The 20,091-nt window shown below is 38.6% G+C and overlaps 3 protein-coding genes and 1 non-coding gene across 5 annotated transcripts; all 4 read left to right on the top strand.

The window, feature by feature from the left end:
- Window positions 1–7,069: 7,069 nt before the first annotated feature.
- On the top strand, window positions 7,070–8,978 carry mos (v-mos Moloney murine sarcoma viral oncogene homolog). The gene has a single exon (XM_035413055.1). The coding sequence runs from the start codon at window positions 7,129–7,131 to the stop codon at window positions 8,149–8,151; it is 1,023 nt and encodes a 340-aa protein (XP_035268946.1). The 5' UTR covers window positions 7,070–7,128; the 3' UTR covers window positions 8,152–8,978.
- Window positions 8,979–10,766: 1,788 nt separating this feature from the next.
- On the top strand, window positions 10,767–12,204 carry rps20 (ribosomal protein S20). Its single transcript, XM_035414121.1, has 4 exons — window positions 10,767–10,923; window positions 11,356–11,455; window positions 11,656–11,729; window positions 11,979–12,204. Exons 1-4 carry the CDS (start codon window positions 10,921–10,923, stop codon window positions 12,159–12,161), a joined length of 360 nt encoding a protein of 119 aa, XP_035270012.1. The 5' UTR covers window positions 10,767–10,920; the 3' UTR covers window positions 12,162–12,204.
- Window positions 11,510–11,578, top strand: LOC118226638. Its single transcript, XR_004765068.1, has one exon. It is a non-coding gene; the product is annotated as a small nucleolar RNA U54 (small nucleolar RNA).
- Window positions 12,205–13,532: 1,328 nt separating the features above from the next.
- zgc:56231 (uncharacterized protein LOC406257 homolog) lies at window positions 13,533–20,063 on the top strand. 2 transcript variants are annotated; one of them, XM_035414117.1, is made up of 18 exons: window positions 13,533–13,972; window positions 14,186–14,281; window positions 14,395–14,514; window positions 14,771–14,909; window positions 15,011–15,195; window positions 15,488–15,587; window positions 15,724–15,888; window positions 16,012–16,123; window positions 16,314–16,376; window positions 16,512–16,658; window positions 16,798–16,963; window positions 17,287–17,466; window positions 17,685–17,824; window positions 18,322–18,487; window positions 18,747–18,873; window positions 19,285–19,355; window positions 19,523–19,642; window positions 19,753–20,063. In XM_035414117.1, the coding sequence occupies exons 1-18, from the start codon at window positions 13,817–13,819 to the stop codon at window positions 19,993–19,995; spliced, it is 2,496 nt and encodes an 831-aa protein (XP_035270008.1). In that variant the 5' UTR covers window positions 13,533–13,816; the 3' UTR covers window positions 19,996–20,063. The 2 variants fall into 2 exon arrangements, with proteins under 2 accessions (XP_035270008.1, XP_035270009.1); XM_035414118.1 differs by having other exon boundaries at window positions 13,843–13,928.
- Window positions 20,064–20,091: the final 28 nt, after the last annotated feature.

The raw sequence follows: 20,091 nt of genomic DNA, 5'->3' as shown, positions 1-20,091 counted from the left end.
CCTAACTAGAATATAAGGACTTTCAACAGGCACTGAAAAATGCATTTTTTTATTCTAATGGATAATTACATCTACTTTCAAACATAAAATACTGCTTGATTAAGAAACAAATGTCATTCCAGTGCTTTTCTGTGCAAGATACTGTAACTGAGGAATGTTGTAGAACAGATTCTGCCATCTGACAGTTTTAATGAAACTATGAGGTCAAACTGGTTAACTGAGTTTTTCTGAGGATTGATCACCTTGAATTTACTGTAATGCTAGAGAAATTAGTACATTTGTCAAAACATACTTCTGAATGAACACTAAATCATAGAGCACTGTCTGTGTGCATATGTGTGTGTGTGTGTGTGTGTGTGTGTCTGTGCGAATGCTTGTGAATCTTTGTGATTCTATTGCTACAGCACCTCAGAATATGTGTTGCCTGTAGAATTGCATTTTTATTATCAAAAATACTGTGCAAGAAACTTGCTACTTTGAATGAATACAGTGGAATCTTTTTCTTTTTTGTGATTGGTCCAAATTCAACTTGTCATAGAATTCTGTTTTTCAAAAAGCATTGACAACTCTTTTACAAAACCCTTTGATGTTGTACACAGTCTCTCTAAATGTTTAGCTTCTGTAGTTTGAATTTGGTACTCATAGTTCATTGTTTTGTGGTGCAGTCTTTTCCCTTAGTTCTGTTTATGCTGTTTGCCAGTGTCCAGTGGCCTCATACAGTATAAAGGGAGACTGTTTTGTACATTGTCTGTAAAGGAAGGACCTCAGACACAACTCTGAACCTCATTCACTTCAGTGTAGTGCCACCAATCAAAAGCAATCGGTTTGTGCTTCTAGCATTTTTACCCAAGTACAAGAATTTGGCAAAAAGGTTTTCCCCCCAAACTTTACCTTTTAAAAGCTCATTTTCTATCTTTCCATCATCTTGGAACCATGAATTATATCTGTACACATATACTAACATGTTGAAAGCCTGTTATTCTGTATATTCCATGTAATTTGCATATTTCAATTTGTATTCCTATAAATGTTATTTGGAAACCGCAAATTAAGTTTTCACTCCATTAGTCTTGATATATAGAACATGTACAGTATGTATATGTGTATTCATGTAATTTGTGAATGTGTACATCCCAAGATTTTCCATGATCATTATCCCAAAGGAAAAACACTACCTGTGATGTTTCCATGAAAGAAAATTCCTTATCTTTGTGTGTACTGTCGGCTACAGATTCTCTTATTGTCTATTTTATTCTAGGCTTTGAGTGTTTCCGTCACCTTTTGTGAAAATCTACTACAAATGGTTTATAAATGGTATGGATGTTGGTTTAATTATGATAATTATAATTTGCAGTCAGTGGGTGATATTCCTCTGATCAGTTGATTGTCGCTTGTCCCTCCCTCCTATATGCTCTGTTATTTCTTAATGCAGGAAAACACCATGAAGAATTCCCCACACTATTTTTTGTCATCCCTAATTATATTATTTTTGGGAGATAGTTTTCAAAAAATATCATGAGCCACATTTTGTGTCATAGGAAGGTATTGAATGTCTGTTCTTTTTCTTTGATATTGGGTTGGAAATGTGCTATATCTTGAAGGTATGTGGTTTTATTAAAATGCTTGGTTAGCCTCTATATAGGGCATATTTGAATTATAGCACTTTCTGAGATTGAATGCCTTTGTGAGTTTTCTCATGAACATTTGTATTGTTAAAGAACCTTTATTATAAATGGTATGTGCCTGTAGATGTCATATTTAGCTCTTTAGAGAAAATGTTAACATGTATATACAATGCTAAAAGTTTCTATTTTTACAGGTACAGTTTTTACAGTGTTTTTACTATCAGTGTCATTTTTGCTTTACTTGCACAAAACTTCTGTGTCTCTCCCTTAAGGGTATTAAGTTAATGGAAGTTTTTTTTTTTTTTTACTTTGCCATTGTCTACAATTGTGAACACAACATTCCTTGGGATGTACAATATTTAAGACAAAACAGTTTTGCTGTTTGTAATGGCATATTCTTTAAATTTCACATCTTGCACCACCTTATTTTTTAAGTCAATTTTCATGTTTGTGACTAAACACATTTGCAGTCCTTCAGTCCGTTGAATGACCAGCTTCATACTTTCCATGTGCTGCATTGATGTATGTATTGAATGTAGTACAGAAGCTATTTTCTGGCAATATTCTTACTGATATTTCACTTAAAACATATTGCCACATTTTACCATTATCATTGTCATTGCATCTCTGCTTATTTAAGGATTTTGCATTATATTCTTGAAATATATATTCAGCGCATATCTTCCCAGAGCAAATGGGTTTATGAATTGCAATAGTGTATTTGCATTTCCATGACCTGATTGGTTTGTATAGTAGTTATTGTACCCTAATCTAAAATTGTCTGCATTCCAAAACACAAAGTGAAATATGCCATTAATATTAACATTTTACTCCAAAAGTGAAAATATTTATCATAAATTGTAACTATATCAACTTTAAGGTCAGAGCGGTTCACATTTATGAAAATCCAGTTTCATTTCATTTTGTAGAGGATGATGGCTTCTGGAATTTGTAATCCTTTGGTGAGAGACACAGACCTTTAGCAATTCATGTCAACTTTCAATATAAGCTTCAGTGGTACAAGAGAACCATATTGAATGTGTATGTTAGAAACACTCCTGCAATATTTTGGTATTGGATCAAGCTGCTAATGTATTTTTCAGAAAGCTCCTTATGGTGCTACAGACCTCTTTTTTTCTTGTTCATTTTAGGGGGCCAAGCACCACAGGTGCATTGGCACCCTATTGTTTTTGTTTGTTTTGTGTGTGTATTTTTTTTTTGTTTGTTTGTTTGTTATGTTTTTACAAAATATCAATTTAAGCTGAATGGACAGAGATTGTGCTTAGTCGTATCATATATTTTTGTACTGTGACTTGTGTGGTCTTTTATGGACTTATCTGTAATATCACAAGATGATCTGGTGCACTTGAGACAGTGTCTGTACCTATAGATACCCGCTGTCAGAAACGTGGGGACGATTAATTGAATTCTCCATAAAGTGCAGTTTTCAGGAGGGAATGAGATGGGGCTACTTTGGTTGAATGCCTTCAGCATGACTGAAATGGAAACAGTTGAAGTTGGTGAAACAGCTCTCCACTGTTGGAAATTATTGTGAGTTACAGAGCAATGGATTTGTTCAGAGGGAAACTGCATTCCAGCTGTGTCATCGTTTGTTCCTTTCATCACATTTCAGTAATGCCATCCTGTGATTGTTGGACTCATGTTGCTAATCATGTATATTTTACTTAAATGTATTTTACAAACTACTGTTGTATTTGTATAAATATAGACAAAATAATTCATATATCCGTGTATAAGCTGTGTAAAATAGAAATGCTGCAGCTTTCATCAACTTCCTAACATTTACATCATCCAAAGAGACAGATTATTTATTGTCTGGCAAATAACATGATTTTTTGTTTGTTTGTTTTTTTCCCCCATACTACTTTGCTGCTATTAAACAATAGAGCTGCAGTTTACAGCCTACAGTGTTATTACTGTGTAAACAGTATATGAAAAGTTCAATAAACATACAAGAAGGACTCAGTTCATGTGATGACAAATCTGGCTCCATTAACCCTTTGTGTATGTGGGTACATGAGTTATTTACATCTGCACCTAAGGTTAATAATTATCTGAAAAGTTTCTGTATGGGAAATTTATACTTACCGGTCATTTTATATTTTAATAAGGTGATGGTCAAATATTTAACAGTGAAACGCATTTGTGTGTAAATCACTGTTGCAATTATTTTACTTAAAAATGCAGGCATGAAATGTCATTATGACATACTTTAAAAAGCATGGGCCTCTAAGACATGACAAGTTTTGTTTTATTATTGGAATAGTATCTAAATGGGTTTTTTAAAGTTAAAAATATTTTGCAAATATTCCAAACTATGAAAACTATAAGGTAGCAGTATTATTTAATGTTTTTGAAATATAGGTGACATACCTGAAACAGATTAGAGGGCAGTCCATACATATCTGGCCTGTGACACAATTTTTGTTGTTTTCGCAGAAAGACGCAGAGTAAAATTATTGCTTTTCCTCAAAAAAATTGAGTTTGAAAATGGCTATTAATTTATCATTTCAAATGTATTTTTTGTTCCTTAAACTGTTGTTTATGTGTATCTGAGGCATCAGATACTGGGGTTGCCACCTCCAAAAGACGTTTCTGGGCCAGTAGCACAGCCATCTTTTTCTTGTGAATAAATGTAGTTGGTTGGCAGTTAGTTACAGTGAAGAAATGGATGACTTTGTTGGTAAGTACACTGCTCCACCAGAGAGCCAGCTAAGCCCAACCAGCACTAGACCCAAGAAACCCCACTATCCATCTCAAAAGTTGAGTGATGAACATCATGGGAAAACAGGAGTCAACAATGGTCTGGCTTTTAAAGAATGTTAGCAGTCAACCTATTGTTCTATCGTAGCTAATGTTAGTTTACATGTATATCGTACAACACCGAACGCAGCTTGCCCACATAAGACCAATCCGATCACTAGCTATCTGTGTAACTAATGCATTGTTATAATATATTGCAAAGCTCCTATATAAATATATCATTTGTTACTTGTCCAACGTAATACTCATCGCTTGACATTTTTGATGCTGTAAAACCAATGCACACAAAGACACAAGTTGTGAGTCAACCTGGCAACCATTCGCAGAGGCAGCGTTTCAATTAAGAGCAACTAGTTAGGTAGTGTCATGCCTTGGGTTGGGATTTCAGTTCTCCCTTGTGGACAGTGGTCACTAGATGGGGTTTAAAATAACCTATTGCTTTTTTTTTTTTAAATGGCATATTTAGTAGTTGGTTGCAAATCCTTTGAATTTGATTACTGCCTGAAGTCTGCGACCCATAGACATCAACAGATGCTGGGTGATTCAGTCTTGTCTTCAACAAGTGAAATGCCTATTCAGTTGGATTCAGGTTGGGTGATTGTCTTGGCCATTCAAGAACATTTGACTTATTGGCCCTGAAAAACTGGTTGCTTTAACAGCATGTTTTGGATTGTTTTCCTGCTACAAGCTGAAGTGCCATCCAGTGATTTTGAGACATTTTGTTGGATCTGAGTGAATGTTTGTGTACACTAAAGAATTCACTCTGCTACTATTGTCAGCAGTCACATCATCAGTGAAGATGAGTGAGCCACTTCAAGTGACAGCCATACATGCCTAAGGCATAACACTACCTCCATCATGTTTCACAGATGAAGGATTATTATTACTATTTATATTCTTTAAAAAAACTCTAACCTGGCAGTTCTGTACTTGAAGCATTCCAGTGGTTTGCAATATGTAGTGAACCCTCTGAGATTATGCTTGTTTAGTCTTCTCTTTACGATAGTCTTAGAAACATCTGTGCCTACATCCTAGAAAGCGTTCTTCATCTGTTTGACAGTTGAAAATGGGTTTTTCACCACAATTGAAAGTATTCTGTCATTCACTACAGAGGCCTTTTTTCGCCTCATGGCCTGCTTTACTGGTATTAACACTACTGCAGTCCTCATGTTGAGAGACATCAGCAACAGAATCCAATTGAAAATGCCACACCTAGAATCAACTCTAGACCAACTCTAGAGCTTTGTTTTGCATAAACTAATGATGCAATGACACACAGCTGGACAAGAAACAGATGAGCAGCCAATTACCCAATTATTCTTGGTCCCATAGAATGGGGACGCTTGTGTACAAAGTCCTACACGGACCACTAGATACTGGTGTGAATACCCCAAATTAAAGCTGAAGGTCTGCACTTTAATTTTAATTCCAATGACAGAGCCAGAATGACAAAAAATTGTGTCATTGTCCAAATACATACAGACTGCTTTGCAAATGCCTCTTTATTTCATAAGTACTTGGTGCAAGTTAACAAGCCTGTAGCTCTACAAACTGAATCACCCAGTATATTAGTAGAACATGATAATTATATTATGTAAGAATCATAGTTGAGTATGTATTTATTTACAGTTGCACAAGACACAGACATTTTTAATTTTTCAAGTGGTACATTCTATCTGAGCTAAATACAAATTAAAATTGCATTTATAATTCTCTAATTTATTTTTATATTATAAAGGTCAGTATTTGTTTTAGATAGTTAAAAACATAACATGTATTTTATCTGAGCTAAATACAAATTAAAATTACATTTGTAATTCTCTAATTTATGTTTGTATTAAAACAGAATTGATTTGGTCCTCAGTCAAATGGAAAACTAAGGGGGGGGGAAAGCAAACACTGTTGGAAATAATTATGACGTAGGATTCTTCTACTGTTCTCAAGCACAGAATGTTGGTCACAATTTGCCTCAAGTTTTTATCATAAATTATGAAGGGATTCAATGTTCCTGCCATGGCATCTTTTTCAAATTCATATTAACTCAAAACAATATTGAACCTTCCACTTGTAAATCAGAGCAAATCTGTTTTAAACCGACTACACTATTTTGCTGTCCTCTAGTGGTCAAAAATCATAATTTTGGGAGTGAGTCTGTCAAACAACGTGTGGTCTCTCCGCATGCCACCATATGCAAATCCCAGAGGGTGCTCCTCATAAAGCCACATTTTTGGCCTGCACGCAGGGTTTTAAAGGCATATTTGCACGTCTACCTCCCTGTTTCAAACTTTATTAGCTGAAATTCTACTAGTTGAGACTGTCCATAAATTGGTGTTCGCATTTTGTGCGCATAAGCATATTAACAAGAGCTCAAAACTATTCCATGTATAGATACATCTCTCCAGTATTGTTTTCAGTGTGGACTATCCGATATTATTGTTGAGGATATATGCGAATACAGTTGCTGCATGAAACATTTTTAAAAATCAAATGGACAAACTACAGTGTGTGGTGCTGCCTGCTAATGATTTCCGAAATTTCCTTGTGGACGGAATTTATCTCAGGTGCAGCTTATCTCTAAATATACCCTCAAGGATGACTGGTCGATCTTGGTCGGTCATTAATCAAAGGTGGTGATGAGCAATTTGACAATCAAGCAAACTCTGTTCAGCTGTGAAAAAATGTAATGTAGTTCGGTTCTCTTTGTGGAAGAGAGCAAGCCATGCCCTCTCCTATTCCAGTGACTCGTCTGTTGCCCAAGGAATTTTACCCGTCTCTTGATTTCGGAGTTTGCAGCAGTCCGTTAGCAAAATACACTAATGATTCAACTTTACACGTGCCATCTCAATACTTTCACGGCAGAGTTGCACGCAAAATCTGGTCGTCTGTCATCAATTGGAAAGAACTACGGTCTCTCCAGGTCATTGGATCTGGCGGATTTGGATCAGTTTACAAAGGGCTTTACTTCGGTGAGACTGTTGCAATCAAAAAGGTGAAGAAGTACTCAAAAAACAAGCTCGCCTCGAGGCAAAGCTTCTGGTCAGAGCTTAACGCAGCTCATCTTCAACACAAAAACATTATTAGAATTATAGCTGCTACAACTTGTATGCCTGAAAATTCGGACAATGATGACAATATTGGAACCATATTGATGGAGTATGCAGGATGTTTAAATTTACAGTATTTAATCTATGGTACCACTAGCACATTGGGGAAGGACAAGTGTTTGAAATATTCAAAAGACATTGTAAACGGGCTATTTTTCCTGCATTCACATGTAATTGTACATCTAGATCTAAAACCAGCGAATATCCTTGTCACCGACGGTGATACCTGCAAAATCGCAGACTTTGGAAGTTCGCAGAAATTGGAATTTGACCGAGATTCGTCCGCTATAATCCCGCGTATGTCTCACGTGGGGGGTACGTATACACACAGAGCACCTGAACTCCTGAAAGGGGAAGACGTTACCTTGATGGCAGACATTTACTCGTTTGGAATTACCTTTTGGCAACTGATTACAGGAGAGCAGCCGTACGCAGGAGATCGCCAGCCGGTATTGTACGCCGTTGTTGCATATAATTTGCGCCCATCTGTCACAAGTGTGTTTTTCCTGAAGACAGCATGGGGTCAAACCTGCAAGTCGGTTCTCGAAAAATGTTGGAACGGCGACCCAACTCAAAGACCCAGCTCCAGAGACCTTATTAAAGAAATTGAAATTATGCAGTGTTCTGGACAAACTTGAAAGTAGGCCTACTGGCAAACGGGTCGAACTACAATCGTGAACGCCTTTGGTTAGCCTATATTTAATTTCTTATTTTACGTGTCGGCTACATTGTTGTAAATAGGCTTGGAAATATATAGGTCGGAGTAGGCTACAATGTTTTTTATATGGTGTACGTCCATTTGTAGACTTATGTTTCATACGGGATGCCTTCACAGTAAAATGAGTGTTAATTCAACTCTACCAGATTACATTTGGTCCCAGTTGCTATCTGTTGGTTGAATTAACACTCGACATTTTACTGTGTTGTATTTTAATTGTCTTATTTACATTTACAACATTTTTAAATCAAAAGAATCAATCCTGCACCTGAGGTGGATGAACGTAATCCATGAGAGGACGAGTAGGCTACGTTATTACCTTACTCGGGATCATAAACCCGGATTGGTGTAGCCTAGTTATCTTTCTGAAGTAAATAGAAGCGGGTAATTTGTAGTTCGTATGAGTTGAATGGTGTAACCATGATTATGCTAAAAATATAAAGAAAATATGGTTTATTGACGTAGGTAATGGACAATGTCTTAGCCTTGTTGGCTTGCAATTTTATGTGTTTAGCCATACATAGGCCTACCTTAGGTAGCCTCTTGTGCCTTTTAAAAATGTTGTACTATACTCAACTTCTTAAAAACAAGGTGTCATTCTTTTGTTTTACTTTAACCATGTCTTAATTTAACGTAAATATGTAGGCTATAAATGGATTAGATCATTTTTTATGTTTAATGCTGTTGTCTTTGAAATGGCAATACTTATTTTTACATGTATAAAATTTCATTAAAATGTATTTGGCATGTGGTGTATGTATTGTAATCAACTGCAAAATATCAAGATACACACATCCCAGATTTATAACACTACAGTACAACCAATTGGATGTGCTTAATCAGAGCAAACTTCAAAAGCGTAGAACATCAGTGTTACATTTCAGGAATCAAGAAGTGCCATAGCAAAAGAGGGTGCTGGTGGTAGTGATGTCCAGCACCCATTGGTTGCAGGAATCACGCTGATATGCTACAGCACTGTGATCAATAAATGTTTGAATTCCATAAGAAGGTTTCACAGAGAGAACTGGACCAAAACATTGCCAGTCTTGAAATGATGTTGAGGAATTAAGAACGCATACCAAAGAGCCAGGGTGAAGCAGGCCCCGATCTAGACTTCTCAGATTTGGGGGGGGGGGGGGGGGCAGTTAGAAATTTGGGGTGGGCACCTTTTCACACAGTGGACAGGGGAGGTGTACAGGAATGCAAACTGATCAGGGGTGAAAAGGGTGACAAAGATGCAAACCCCCTAGGGGGGTCCGGGGGCATGCCTCCCCGGGAAGAAAATTTTTTAAATATCAGCTTTAAAATGTGGATTTACAGTCGATTTTAGCATGAGGATATAGAGAAATACTCACCCTAGAATTAATATAATCTTACTGCTACAAAAGTATTATAATGGGGACATCAGTTCAGGGCACTTAAAAAAAAAAAAAAAAAAAAAAAAAAAAAAAGTCAGAGTGCAGAGCCAGATCCAAAATTGGTGCAGAATAAAGTTGACCAGTTGGGTGGGCACAGCAGAAATTTGAGTGGGCACCAAAAGGGCACCACCCCTGCCCACCCCTGGGGTGAAGTATAACAAAGCAAATGGGTGGCAGTATAGCATAATGATTATGGATCTGTAGTCAAATGATGTCTGTTAAATTCTTACAGCTGAGTCCTGCCATGAAGCAAGGTATTTAACCTGAATTACTTTACATATCCAGCTGAAAAACGGTTGTATAAAAAATTTAATCTGTACAAACCGGTGAATAAGAACATGCGGTAAAACACCTTGATGTAATAATAAGCCAAGATGTCTTTAAATGCAAAAGTTTTAACTGTTTAGCTAGTTATTTGATTTTTTAAGATTACTCAATTCCTTAACATTGGCCCTAGTAGGCCTAACTTTCAGAATGCACAGGTGCACACATAACCGTCCAAACTCAAAACAAGAATTACTTTACTTTCCTTTTCCATCTTTTGTCTACTTTTCCTGCCTTGTACATTATTACAAAAAAGGGAGAAAAAACTAGATAGAGACTAGTGTGTCATAAAAATGCAAAATGCTGCCAGACGGCATGGAAAACATAATTGTAGGCTATTCACTTGGGCTAGATTTTTGGAGTTCATTTACAGTGAACATATTCCAATATTTTAAAAGTAGCCTAATAAACCATTATTTATGTGGGAAAGTGTGTCGTGCCAAATGATCCTACAAGTAATAGAAGATGTAAAGTCACCGGGTAAATTATAGCAATATTGGAGCACAGCATTAGTGTTGGAATAACAAGACCAGGTCAAAACCTAGTATATGGACCTCTCCGGCCGACCAATGGTGTAACTTCATAACTCGGCCCACAAATGGTGTAACTTCATCACTCAGTCAGTCACAGACATTCGCGATTGTAGGGCTGGCCCAGAGTGGCTGGCCCTGCCGTTCAAAGATATGTCTATGCTGCTGTTGCGGTCCAGGCAAAAAATCCCGGAACAACTTCTACCATTGGCCTGCATAACAAGAACACTGCCGTCATACGTTCGTGGAAAGCGATTGGTGCACGTGGTGCAAAGGTCGCGGAGTACCCGTATGCAGACGATATATAGCTTAACAGGCCCGTATTAAGCCCTTTTTTGAGAAGTGTGTGAAGCAGTACTGTTTCCTGACTCACCGCTGTTCCATTTTTACGAATAAGTCGGTCAGGAATACGTTAACATGGTAAGAATCAGAAATGTTTAACAGCCAGTTTTGCGTTAGCTGTCTGGAGAGACGTAGTGACTTGGAACTATGCTGTCCCGTTTAAAATGTGCAACGAACAGGCTAGCTGTGTATGGTCTCTCGCTATTGTTAGCTACAAAGCTATATATAATGCGCACGTGTGACTTTTGCTCTAGTCTACGTTTCCCAGAAATATTGTTGGCTCGGCAGTGATGATGTTTTGACGAGAAGCACTTACTTAATGAGAAGCCTTTGTGGCAGCTAACTTGGATATTTTTTCAACTAGATATAATTTTTATATGTTTATTATCTTTATTATTAGCTCACCAGCTAGTAGCTATGTTCGGTACGGGAAATTTGGTTTATAATACAGACGGCATTACTGTACTAAGTATGACTAGATTTAGCTCAGTCTATTTTGATCATTATTAGGCATTTAAGGATACCGGCAAAGCTCCCGTTGAAGCAGAGGTTGCAATCCACCGCATCAGAATCACTCTGACGAGTCGCAATGTCAAGTCCCTGGAGAAGGGTAAGATGCCAACTTAACGTTTGAAAGGAAACCGCATGTATTGACTGAATTCCTTGGCTATGAGGATAACCTTTTTTGTAAATGAAAATTTATGATTGATTTATACGCTATTCTGAGCCATTTGAATTCATCTTAACTAGCGTTTTGATACTTTTCTGACCTTACATTTAACAAATTTTACTGTACGTTTCATCCGTCAGTGTGTGCGGACCTGATCAGAGGTGCCAAGGAGAAGAACCTGAAAGTCAAGGGCCCAGTCCGTATGCCGACCAAGGTACCCAACTTAAACAATACGAGTACATCTCACGTTCTGTTTGTATAGTAGGCTATGTAGGTTGTAATGGTGCGCACGTGGCGTGATTATTTGAATCTAGATTAAGATGATGGTATATTGCATCGAAGGGGGCTGCAGGTAGTATTGCAATATCAGTAGAATGCACCTTCTTGATAAGGACCTTCGATCATTATATAATTTTTATTTGTTTAATGTTCATAAAACCATTACTCTTACTCTCGCGGGCAGACTTTGCGCATCACAACCAGGAAGACCCCTTGTGGTGAAGGATCCAAAACCTGGGACCGGTTTCAGATGCGTATCCACAAGCGACTCATTGATCTCCACAGCCCATCTGAAATCGTCAAGCAGATTACTTCCATCAGCATTGAACCTGGAGTAGAAGTTGAGGTCACAATCGCAGATGCATAAGTGCCCCCCCTCTGTGCCACTGCAATAAATGATTTGAAATGAACCGTTTTCTCTGAGAATTTATTTGTAGTCTATTACTGGATTGGTTATTGCATTTAACAAAGGGTTTATGGTTCTGCCTAATGTGAGTTCGGGCAAGATTCATCCTCCATAGAACACTTGAATATCCATTATAAGAACTTTGATTAGTCAAGGTTTGTGGAACCATGTATATGTGATTTCAGATTGTGAATTAAGTCATTGCTTAAAGCCATTTCACACTCGTAGCACTTGACTCCTTTGGCAATATCAAATGTTTTGATAATGGTAAATACAGGTGTGGATGTGTCAGAAGTCCTGCTGAGCAGGGGAGGGATTGAGTGAATGTGTGGCAGGCTATACAAGTGCATTGCTGAAAAATTCCCATGTGGTATTTTCTAACGCTATTGTGGATTTACTAGCAGTTGAGATACTAGTCAAATGCATAAAGAGGCAGAGATTTTGTCAGACTAGATCAACAACCCTGCCCCACCACCATCCCTCCTTCATTTCTTCCTTGGTACCACAAATATGAAGTGCATTTCACACTCTTATGCATCAATAGATACTGTCCATGACTATTTGTGTTATGAACTAAATTTATTGAAAAAGTTGGGCCAAGTGATATGCAAACTATATAAAAATATAAATACATTCTCAGTGTGTTCCATTCAAATGTATGATGCAAATTTCAAGTGAGATTTTGGAACATGGGAGCAAATTCCCTATACATTCCACATTAGTTGCACATGAGTTCATTAAGTTAATTTGTTCCATATGAAAGACTATCCCTGAAGGCATAGACTATGAGGATGTCCATACACAAAGCATGAATGCATAAAGCTGGCCTGGATGAAGGTCTGTCTTTATTTGAACTGAGACTTGAGTTCCAAGTGCTTACAGCTGTACAGACAAGCAGACAAGCCCATACAGGCAAAATTTACGAACTACAATCATTTTGTGTTTTGCAACGTCATAACAATTCTTGTACTTACAATTTAAATCTGGCATTATATCTGCTTTATCACGTTCGTATTTCGATCGTAGTGCGTGAAAAGACGAATGGTTGCTAAAGTAAGGTACTTAAATGGTCTCAGATCGCCAAGATAAAATATCTATTTGAAAAATATGACAAGGGTATAAAGGAGCGTCGGTCTTCTGGAATAATTGAGGTAGCCCACTTGCCCTAATTTAGGGTTGTGCATTGCGTGCGCGTGCACATGAGGGGAGTGAAATTCTGGCAGTGATTGGAATTTTGCTACAACATTGGATGAGTTTTTGAGCGCTCGTTATGCAAACACCGTGGTCACCTGTGTTAATTGGATGATAAAAGGCAAGAAAGCTAGTTCATGCAGGCTATTCGTTTCTGTCCTGCTGACCCAAGGATAGTGTTGATTCAGAGGTTGCGTAAAACATTTGTTTTAACTAATCAGTCGTTTTCTCCAAACCTGTAACGAAACAAAACTTAAGTAGGGTGGTGTACGCTTCCAGCTTTTCCTGTAATTATCCATCGTTGTTTACTTGGCTATTTAAATTATTAAATGGGTTACACATGACTTGTATATGAGTTAATTCTAAAGTAGACAAGTTTTATAAGAACTAGTTGTCCATTTAGGCTTCTTTCATCGTATCCAGAAATGTCGACCGTAATTGATTTAACAGATGAAGGCACGGTTCTTGTCCATTCTGATCTGGATGCGATGGAGTCAACGTGCAACGAGTTGCATGTCGGCAGTTCACATAAAGGAGGTCTGTCTGACATTTCGACAATATCCTCTATTGTTTCTGCTCAGGTAACTTTTTTTTTTGTTGTTGTTGTAATATACCTTTTCACAGTATTTGATTTACAAACACTGGACAGTATTTTGGCTAGCGTATAATAGGCATAGTGCGATAGCAGTAGGCTGTAATAATGGCAATAGAGAGTTTCTGTAAGTCAACAAATGTAAAACGTGTCAGGTGCCACTGGACTAATCGACATTCTGGTTCTGTTTTTGTCGTAATAGAGTGAGACAGCAAGCAATTCTGGACAACATCAATTGAAGGTCTACCTAAGGGTCAGGCCATTTTCCAAAGAAGAGATGTCGAGTAATGAAGATCAGGTAGCCTTAAGTGTAACAACCATCACAGCGGTTGACGTGAAATTGTGACGTGAAAAATAGCCGGAATGATGTCGGTAATTTTACTGTATGGTTTTTATTTTCTGTCCCTCCAGCGCTGTGTAGTTTTGGAAAGTGCTCAGACAGTCTTGCTGCAGGCTCCAAGGGGATCAGCAACTTTAAAGAGCAGTGAAAAGGGAATTGGGCAGGCTGTGCATAAATTCTCTTTCTCTCAGGTTGGCCCTATGATAATGCTTTTCCTGCAGAATCTGCGTATGCTGGTCAATTTAAGTGCTTGGGAATTAATATCCTTTAGATCAGGGGTGGGTACTTGTGATCCTAGAGGGCCAGTGTGTATGTAGGTTTTTGTTTCAGCCAGTTACCTTGGCTAAATTAGCTAACTGGCTAAACACATCAACACTGGTCTGCTTGTGGATTATATAAAATGTTTTGTATTGTTGGCTATGTTGATTATGGGTTTTCTTTGTTCAGATCTTTGGGCCCAAGGTTGATCAAGCTAACTTTTTTGAAGGCACCATAAAAAGTCAAGTGCATGACTATTTGGAAGGGAAGAATGCTCTCATCTTTACATATGGGGTGACAAACGCAGGCAAAACTCACACAATACAAGGTAGCTCTCAAGTGGTTATGTTAACCACATGCACTGCAATTGCATGTCTTCCTTAACAATTTTATTTGGATAGTAACCTCCTCCTTCCTCCCAATTTTCAGGATCTCACAAAGACCCTGGACTTTTACCTCGTGCACTTGATTTGATCTTCAAGCACATTAAAGGGAAGCAGTATGACCAAGTGAATTTGAAACCATATCTTAGCAGTGATGTACAGTTTCTAGGTCCTGATCAAGTCAAATTGGAGAAAAGTGAAAAGGCTGCACTGTTTGCATTGCTGAAGGAGGTGAGTCTACAGCAAAGCATGCAATTAAAAACATTTGAGTTGCTTAATTTAGGTTTGAGATTTTAAAACTATGTTGTGCAGTTAGACCAAATGGGTATTAAAGCTGACTTATAAAGGTTGTCATATCTTGAAGTAGCAATGGGTATGGTTACTTTAAACCCAACCATAACAAACCATCTAGAAATGTGAAAATCTGGATTATATCATTTTAAAATATAATAAATTTGGGTTTAGTAATTTTTGGCATGTGGCCAATTATCATTATGATTATCTCTAACCCTCCAACAAATAGGAAGATGATCAGCATTCAAAAGCAGATGGAAGTTCAGTCAATACATCAACCTCTTCAGTATCCAGTGTGTCCTTTTCGTCCATTTCCTATGACCAAACGGGTAAACTGTGCACCCACCTATGTTATGTGGCTCCTGCATTTCCTAAACTTGTAGGAAAATCTGTTCAAAAATGGAGGAAAAAGGTTTAAATTTTTTTTTTTATTTTTTAAAAAGCCTTTGCTTTTTATCCAACCAGTTGACTCTGACACGACTTCTGAAAAGTTCTCCATGTGGGTCTCTTTCTATGAGATCTACAACGAGGCTGTGTATGACCTGCTGCAGCCTATCCCATCTGCCAAGAACAAGAAACGCAGTGCACTGAGAGTCTGTGAAGATGGTACAGGGAATTCTTATGTCCGAGGCAAGCTGGAGTTCCTTTGAATCAAGATCTATCAAGCGGCTTGAATTCACAACAGACTGATAATGAAAACACTGCTGTCTAGTCATTAAAAAAAATTATTTTATGCATGTCATTTGTTATCAGATTTAAAGTACATAAATGTCCAAAACTCGGGGGAAGCTTGCAGAATTCTGAAAATCGGAAATAAACACAGAAGTGCTGCCTCCACAAAGCTGAACCAGTCCTCAAGTAGAAGGTACTTTTTGCATACAGGTGTTCCTGAAGCTACTTTGGATGAATGTGATAATGCACATGAAATATGTAGTGCATGTGTACTCTGTCATTTTGAATTCAGAAGGTTAAAACGGAACCCATAAAGCTGTAAGCGTATGTAGTTGTATAAAGCTTTACATTTCTCTAAGTACATTTCCTTTTTTCTTTTTAAGCCACAGTATATTTACGATCAAACTCCTGAAAATCGATGGCTCTCAAGTTCAGAGGATTTCGGAGTAAGTTTAAATGTGAATCACTGATGGTGATGCATCATTAAATCAACTTTGCATCATTGTGAACTCTAAGCCAGTAAGTAGTTCCTGTTTGTAAGATTTCATGATTGCCCTTTGGTAGCTAACATTTTGTCACAGGCTCTCTTTGTGTGACTTGGCTGGTTCTGAAAGATGCAATAAGACCAAGACTTTTGGAGAGCGCTTGAAGGAGGCAGGAAACATCAACAATTCTCTGCTTATTCTGGGAAAGTGTATTGCAGCCCTACGACACAACTGCAGTGATCGGTAAGATGTTTCACTGTATGATACGTCTTGTAGCATAATGTTGTGTAGTTGTAGCATTTTTTCGTCTCGTCGCACAAGGAATGTGATTCCATGCATGTTTAATTTTAGAGTAAATTTTCATTCATGCCTTTCCTATTAGAATGAAGAACAACTATATTCCCTTCCGTGAGAGCAAACTTACCCGGCTCTTTCAGTCTGTATTCTGTGGGAAGGGCAGAGCTTGTATGATCGTCAACATAAACCAGTGTGCCTCGATCTACGATGAAACTCTGCATGTCATGAAATTTTCAGCTGTTGCCAAGCAGGTCTGTCACAATTTCTAAACGAGTACACCAAGCCAGTTTCACCACAGCCTCGCAATTCTGTATATTTCCTGCAAGCATGTCAATATTGTTTTGTTCAGCTGTTATTGACCAAGCATGTCATACACAGCCTGTTAATGATGTTAATATTAATTTAAAAATAAATAAAACGTGTAAAAATCTGAATGTTGGTATCACTGGAAGATCATGCTAAAATACATTTTTAATTAGTTTTTTGGTAAATCAAACCTCAGCTCTTGTATGTGAGCATCTTTGTTTTGTGGTACCACAGAACTGCACCTGGTATGACTGGTTTTGTTTTTCAGGTGGTCCAGATCATTCCTACAAAACCCTTGGAGCACCTGGCACCCAGACTGGTGGGCAGGGATGGGAAGCCTCTGGTTAAAGATGGGGTCATCGATGGGGAAGCTCTAGAGAGTTACCTCTCTGAGGAAGAGCTGCTGGATGAGGAGGATGAAGCGGAGATGTCCATCCTGCCTCAGGAGGTACTGAGGAACCCAGTCTCTGTGTGGCTTCCCTTGCTCCCCTGTTCATCCTAGTGCAGCGCTGTCGTCTCTCCTTTCACCTTCTCTGGCTGATGCAATGGTCTCTCAGTCCCCTGGTTGTTACCTGCCATGCTGAGAAGACTAGCTCCTCCCCACCCAAAGGAGGCAAGCATTTCTCCTCATTTAATAAACCTCATCACTCTTCTCTCCTTTTGAAGGACCTTCTGAACGTCATTGAGAATCTGAAAGAGAAGCTGTTGGCAGAGCGGCGCAGAAACCTGGTCCAAGAGATTGAGATCCGTAAGGAGATGGGTGACGCCATGCTGCAGCAGCTCATGGAGAGCGAGGAACTGAGGAGGTACAAAGTTTGCGTGGCTTCTATATCATGAATTTTTTTCCTCCTTGTGCAAAAGGGAATGATTTGTTGGCCACCATTTAGGACAGAGGGATGGTGTGGGTTATTTTTGAATTTTTTTTATTTTTTTTTTCTTCCCCGATATTTGTGCCTCCGGCCCAAAACGGCTTAAACTGATTTATGTTTCATTGGTACTGACCGCTATAAAATGAATCACATGTACAGCCTGGAAACGTGACGTTGCTGTACAATCTTATTTGGGGTTACAGCAAGTGTATTTTCTTGTTGTGGATCATAAACCGTCATCAGACTCTACGTATGTACATTATCCTTCATTGCATACACAACCTGTCTGGGACAGTCACAACATACCCTGATACTAAAATTTATTATGACAATTCCAGACAATTAACTAATCCCTTTGAACAACCCTTGTGTTTTAAACGATAGTGGTTTGACAGTTAACCATTTTTAAGACCTGGTCCTCCTGATTTCAACAGCCGGCAGATGGCTGAACTAAAGGAAAGCTATGAGGAGAAGCTGGAAAACACCTTTGAGCTGTATAAAGATGCCCTCAAAGATCACGCCTATCAGTGTGCCCTTGAGCGGATTGAGGACAAATATGTGCACGTGGACGAGTTTTTTGCTGAACAGCAGAAGACTGAGGTATAAGCTTCAGGTTGTGTGCCATTGTAATAAAGCCCCCCCCCCCCCCCCCCCCCAAACAAGCTACACCACAGGTGCCCCAATACAAAATACATATACAATGACTGTTTCCTTTTAATGCATACCATTACTGTATATAAAAATGTGAAGGTCCCAGTTGCAGTTTTTCGGCTGCTGCTAAAGCGTGCATGTCTGTGTGTGTGTGTGTGTGTGTGTGTGTGTGTGCGCGCGCGCACATGTTCTTCTGATGACCCCGCAGGAGTTCAAGAGAAAGCTGGTGGAGGCGGAGAACAGGCTGCAGAGTTCTGCACAGCGTGTGGTGGTGGTTACCATGGAGAGTGCCACTCAGTGCTCCCCAGAGTCACTTGCACAGGAAATGGCTGCAGGTCAATGTGCTCTGTCTGCACGAAATCCACCACTCATGTTCAGGTTCACCTGTCAGAGGCGTCATGAAGGAAAACTACACACTTTTGCACTCGTGTTTAGTGGAATGACCTTGTGTGTTAAGCATATTAAGGGAAATGAGTGCTTTGTGCCTCCTGCCAACTAACCATAACAATGGTGGATCTGGTATGAATGCGAGGGAATAGCAAGTACAGAATGTGAAAATGCTTCCAAATATCTAACATCACAGAAAACGCTGATCACTTGCATAGCTAAGGCACAACATAATGTTTGAATCTGGCACCCTCCCAAACCGCATATCCGATTTCAATGAAAATTTGTGGTGAAAATATTTCAGTTTATTTATATTCGGAATATAAGAAACAGTTATAACATGCATTCTTTTCCTGCAGATTTGAAGAAATACCAAATACTCAATGAGGCAAAATGTGCTGCTGAAAATCTCTGTAAAAAGAAAGAGGAGGTATGTCTCTTTGAAGAGCATAGCACCTCAGGTGCATGTCTGAGAACGGAATGCATTCCTAACTCTGTGTGTCTCTTCCCCAAAAAAATAAAATAAAATTTAAACTGGTAATTGCATATTTAATGTTCAGTCCTGAGATCAAACTTATTTTGCTTGTTTTTCTGTAGATGATCAAGTCCCTGGAAAAGAAGATTGGGGAGCTGTCTGAAACCCTTCAGGAAGCAGGGGAGAGCTTCATGGAAAAATCGGCTGAAATTGAGGGACTACGAAAGAGCCTTGCTGGCCAGGTGAATGAATGTTAGACCTGTGACTGCTCTGCAGAAGAATGCTAACCGCTTCCAACGCTTGTATCTTTTAGTTGTGTTCTGCTTGTTAAGTTGGCTCTCTTTCCCCACAGGGCCTTGAAATCAATAGACTGCAGAGGGACTTGGCTGAAAAAGATACTTTAGTTTCATCTCTGACAGAAGAATTGGCAAAGCTTTCAAAGGGGCACCCCAGCCAATCTAGACCACGAAGGGGCCTGCTAGCAAACATAAGGGAGTCCGTCACATCTCCCAGAAAGGGACCCCTCGGCCGGACCTTGAGGAAGTCCGTAAAAGCCACTTCCTCTTCGACCACAAAGAAAACACCCTTTCACTGAATTTTTACCTTTCTTTACTTTTTAAGTGTTTCTTTTAAAATGTTTTAATAAATTTGTTTCAATGTTTATGGCTGTGTTTAAGAAGAATTTTACTGG

The sequence above is a fragment of the Anguilla anguilla genome, chromosome 4 (assembly GCF_013347855.1).
Source record: "Anguilla anguilla isolate fAngAng1 chromosome 4, fAngAng1.pri, whole genome shotgun sequence".
Taxonomy (NCBI): domain Eukaryota; kingdom Metazoa; phylum Chordata; class Actinopteri; order Anguilliformes; family Anguillidae; genus Anguilla; species Anguilla anguilla.
The sequence above is the reverse complement of the archived record's forward strand: the minus strand, read 5'-3'. Positions and strand labels throughout refer to the sequence as shown.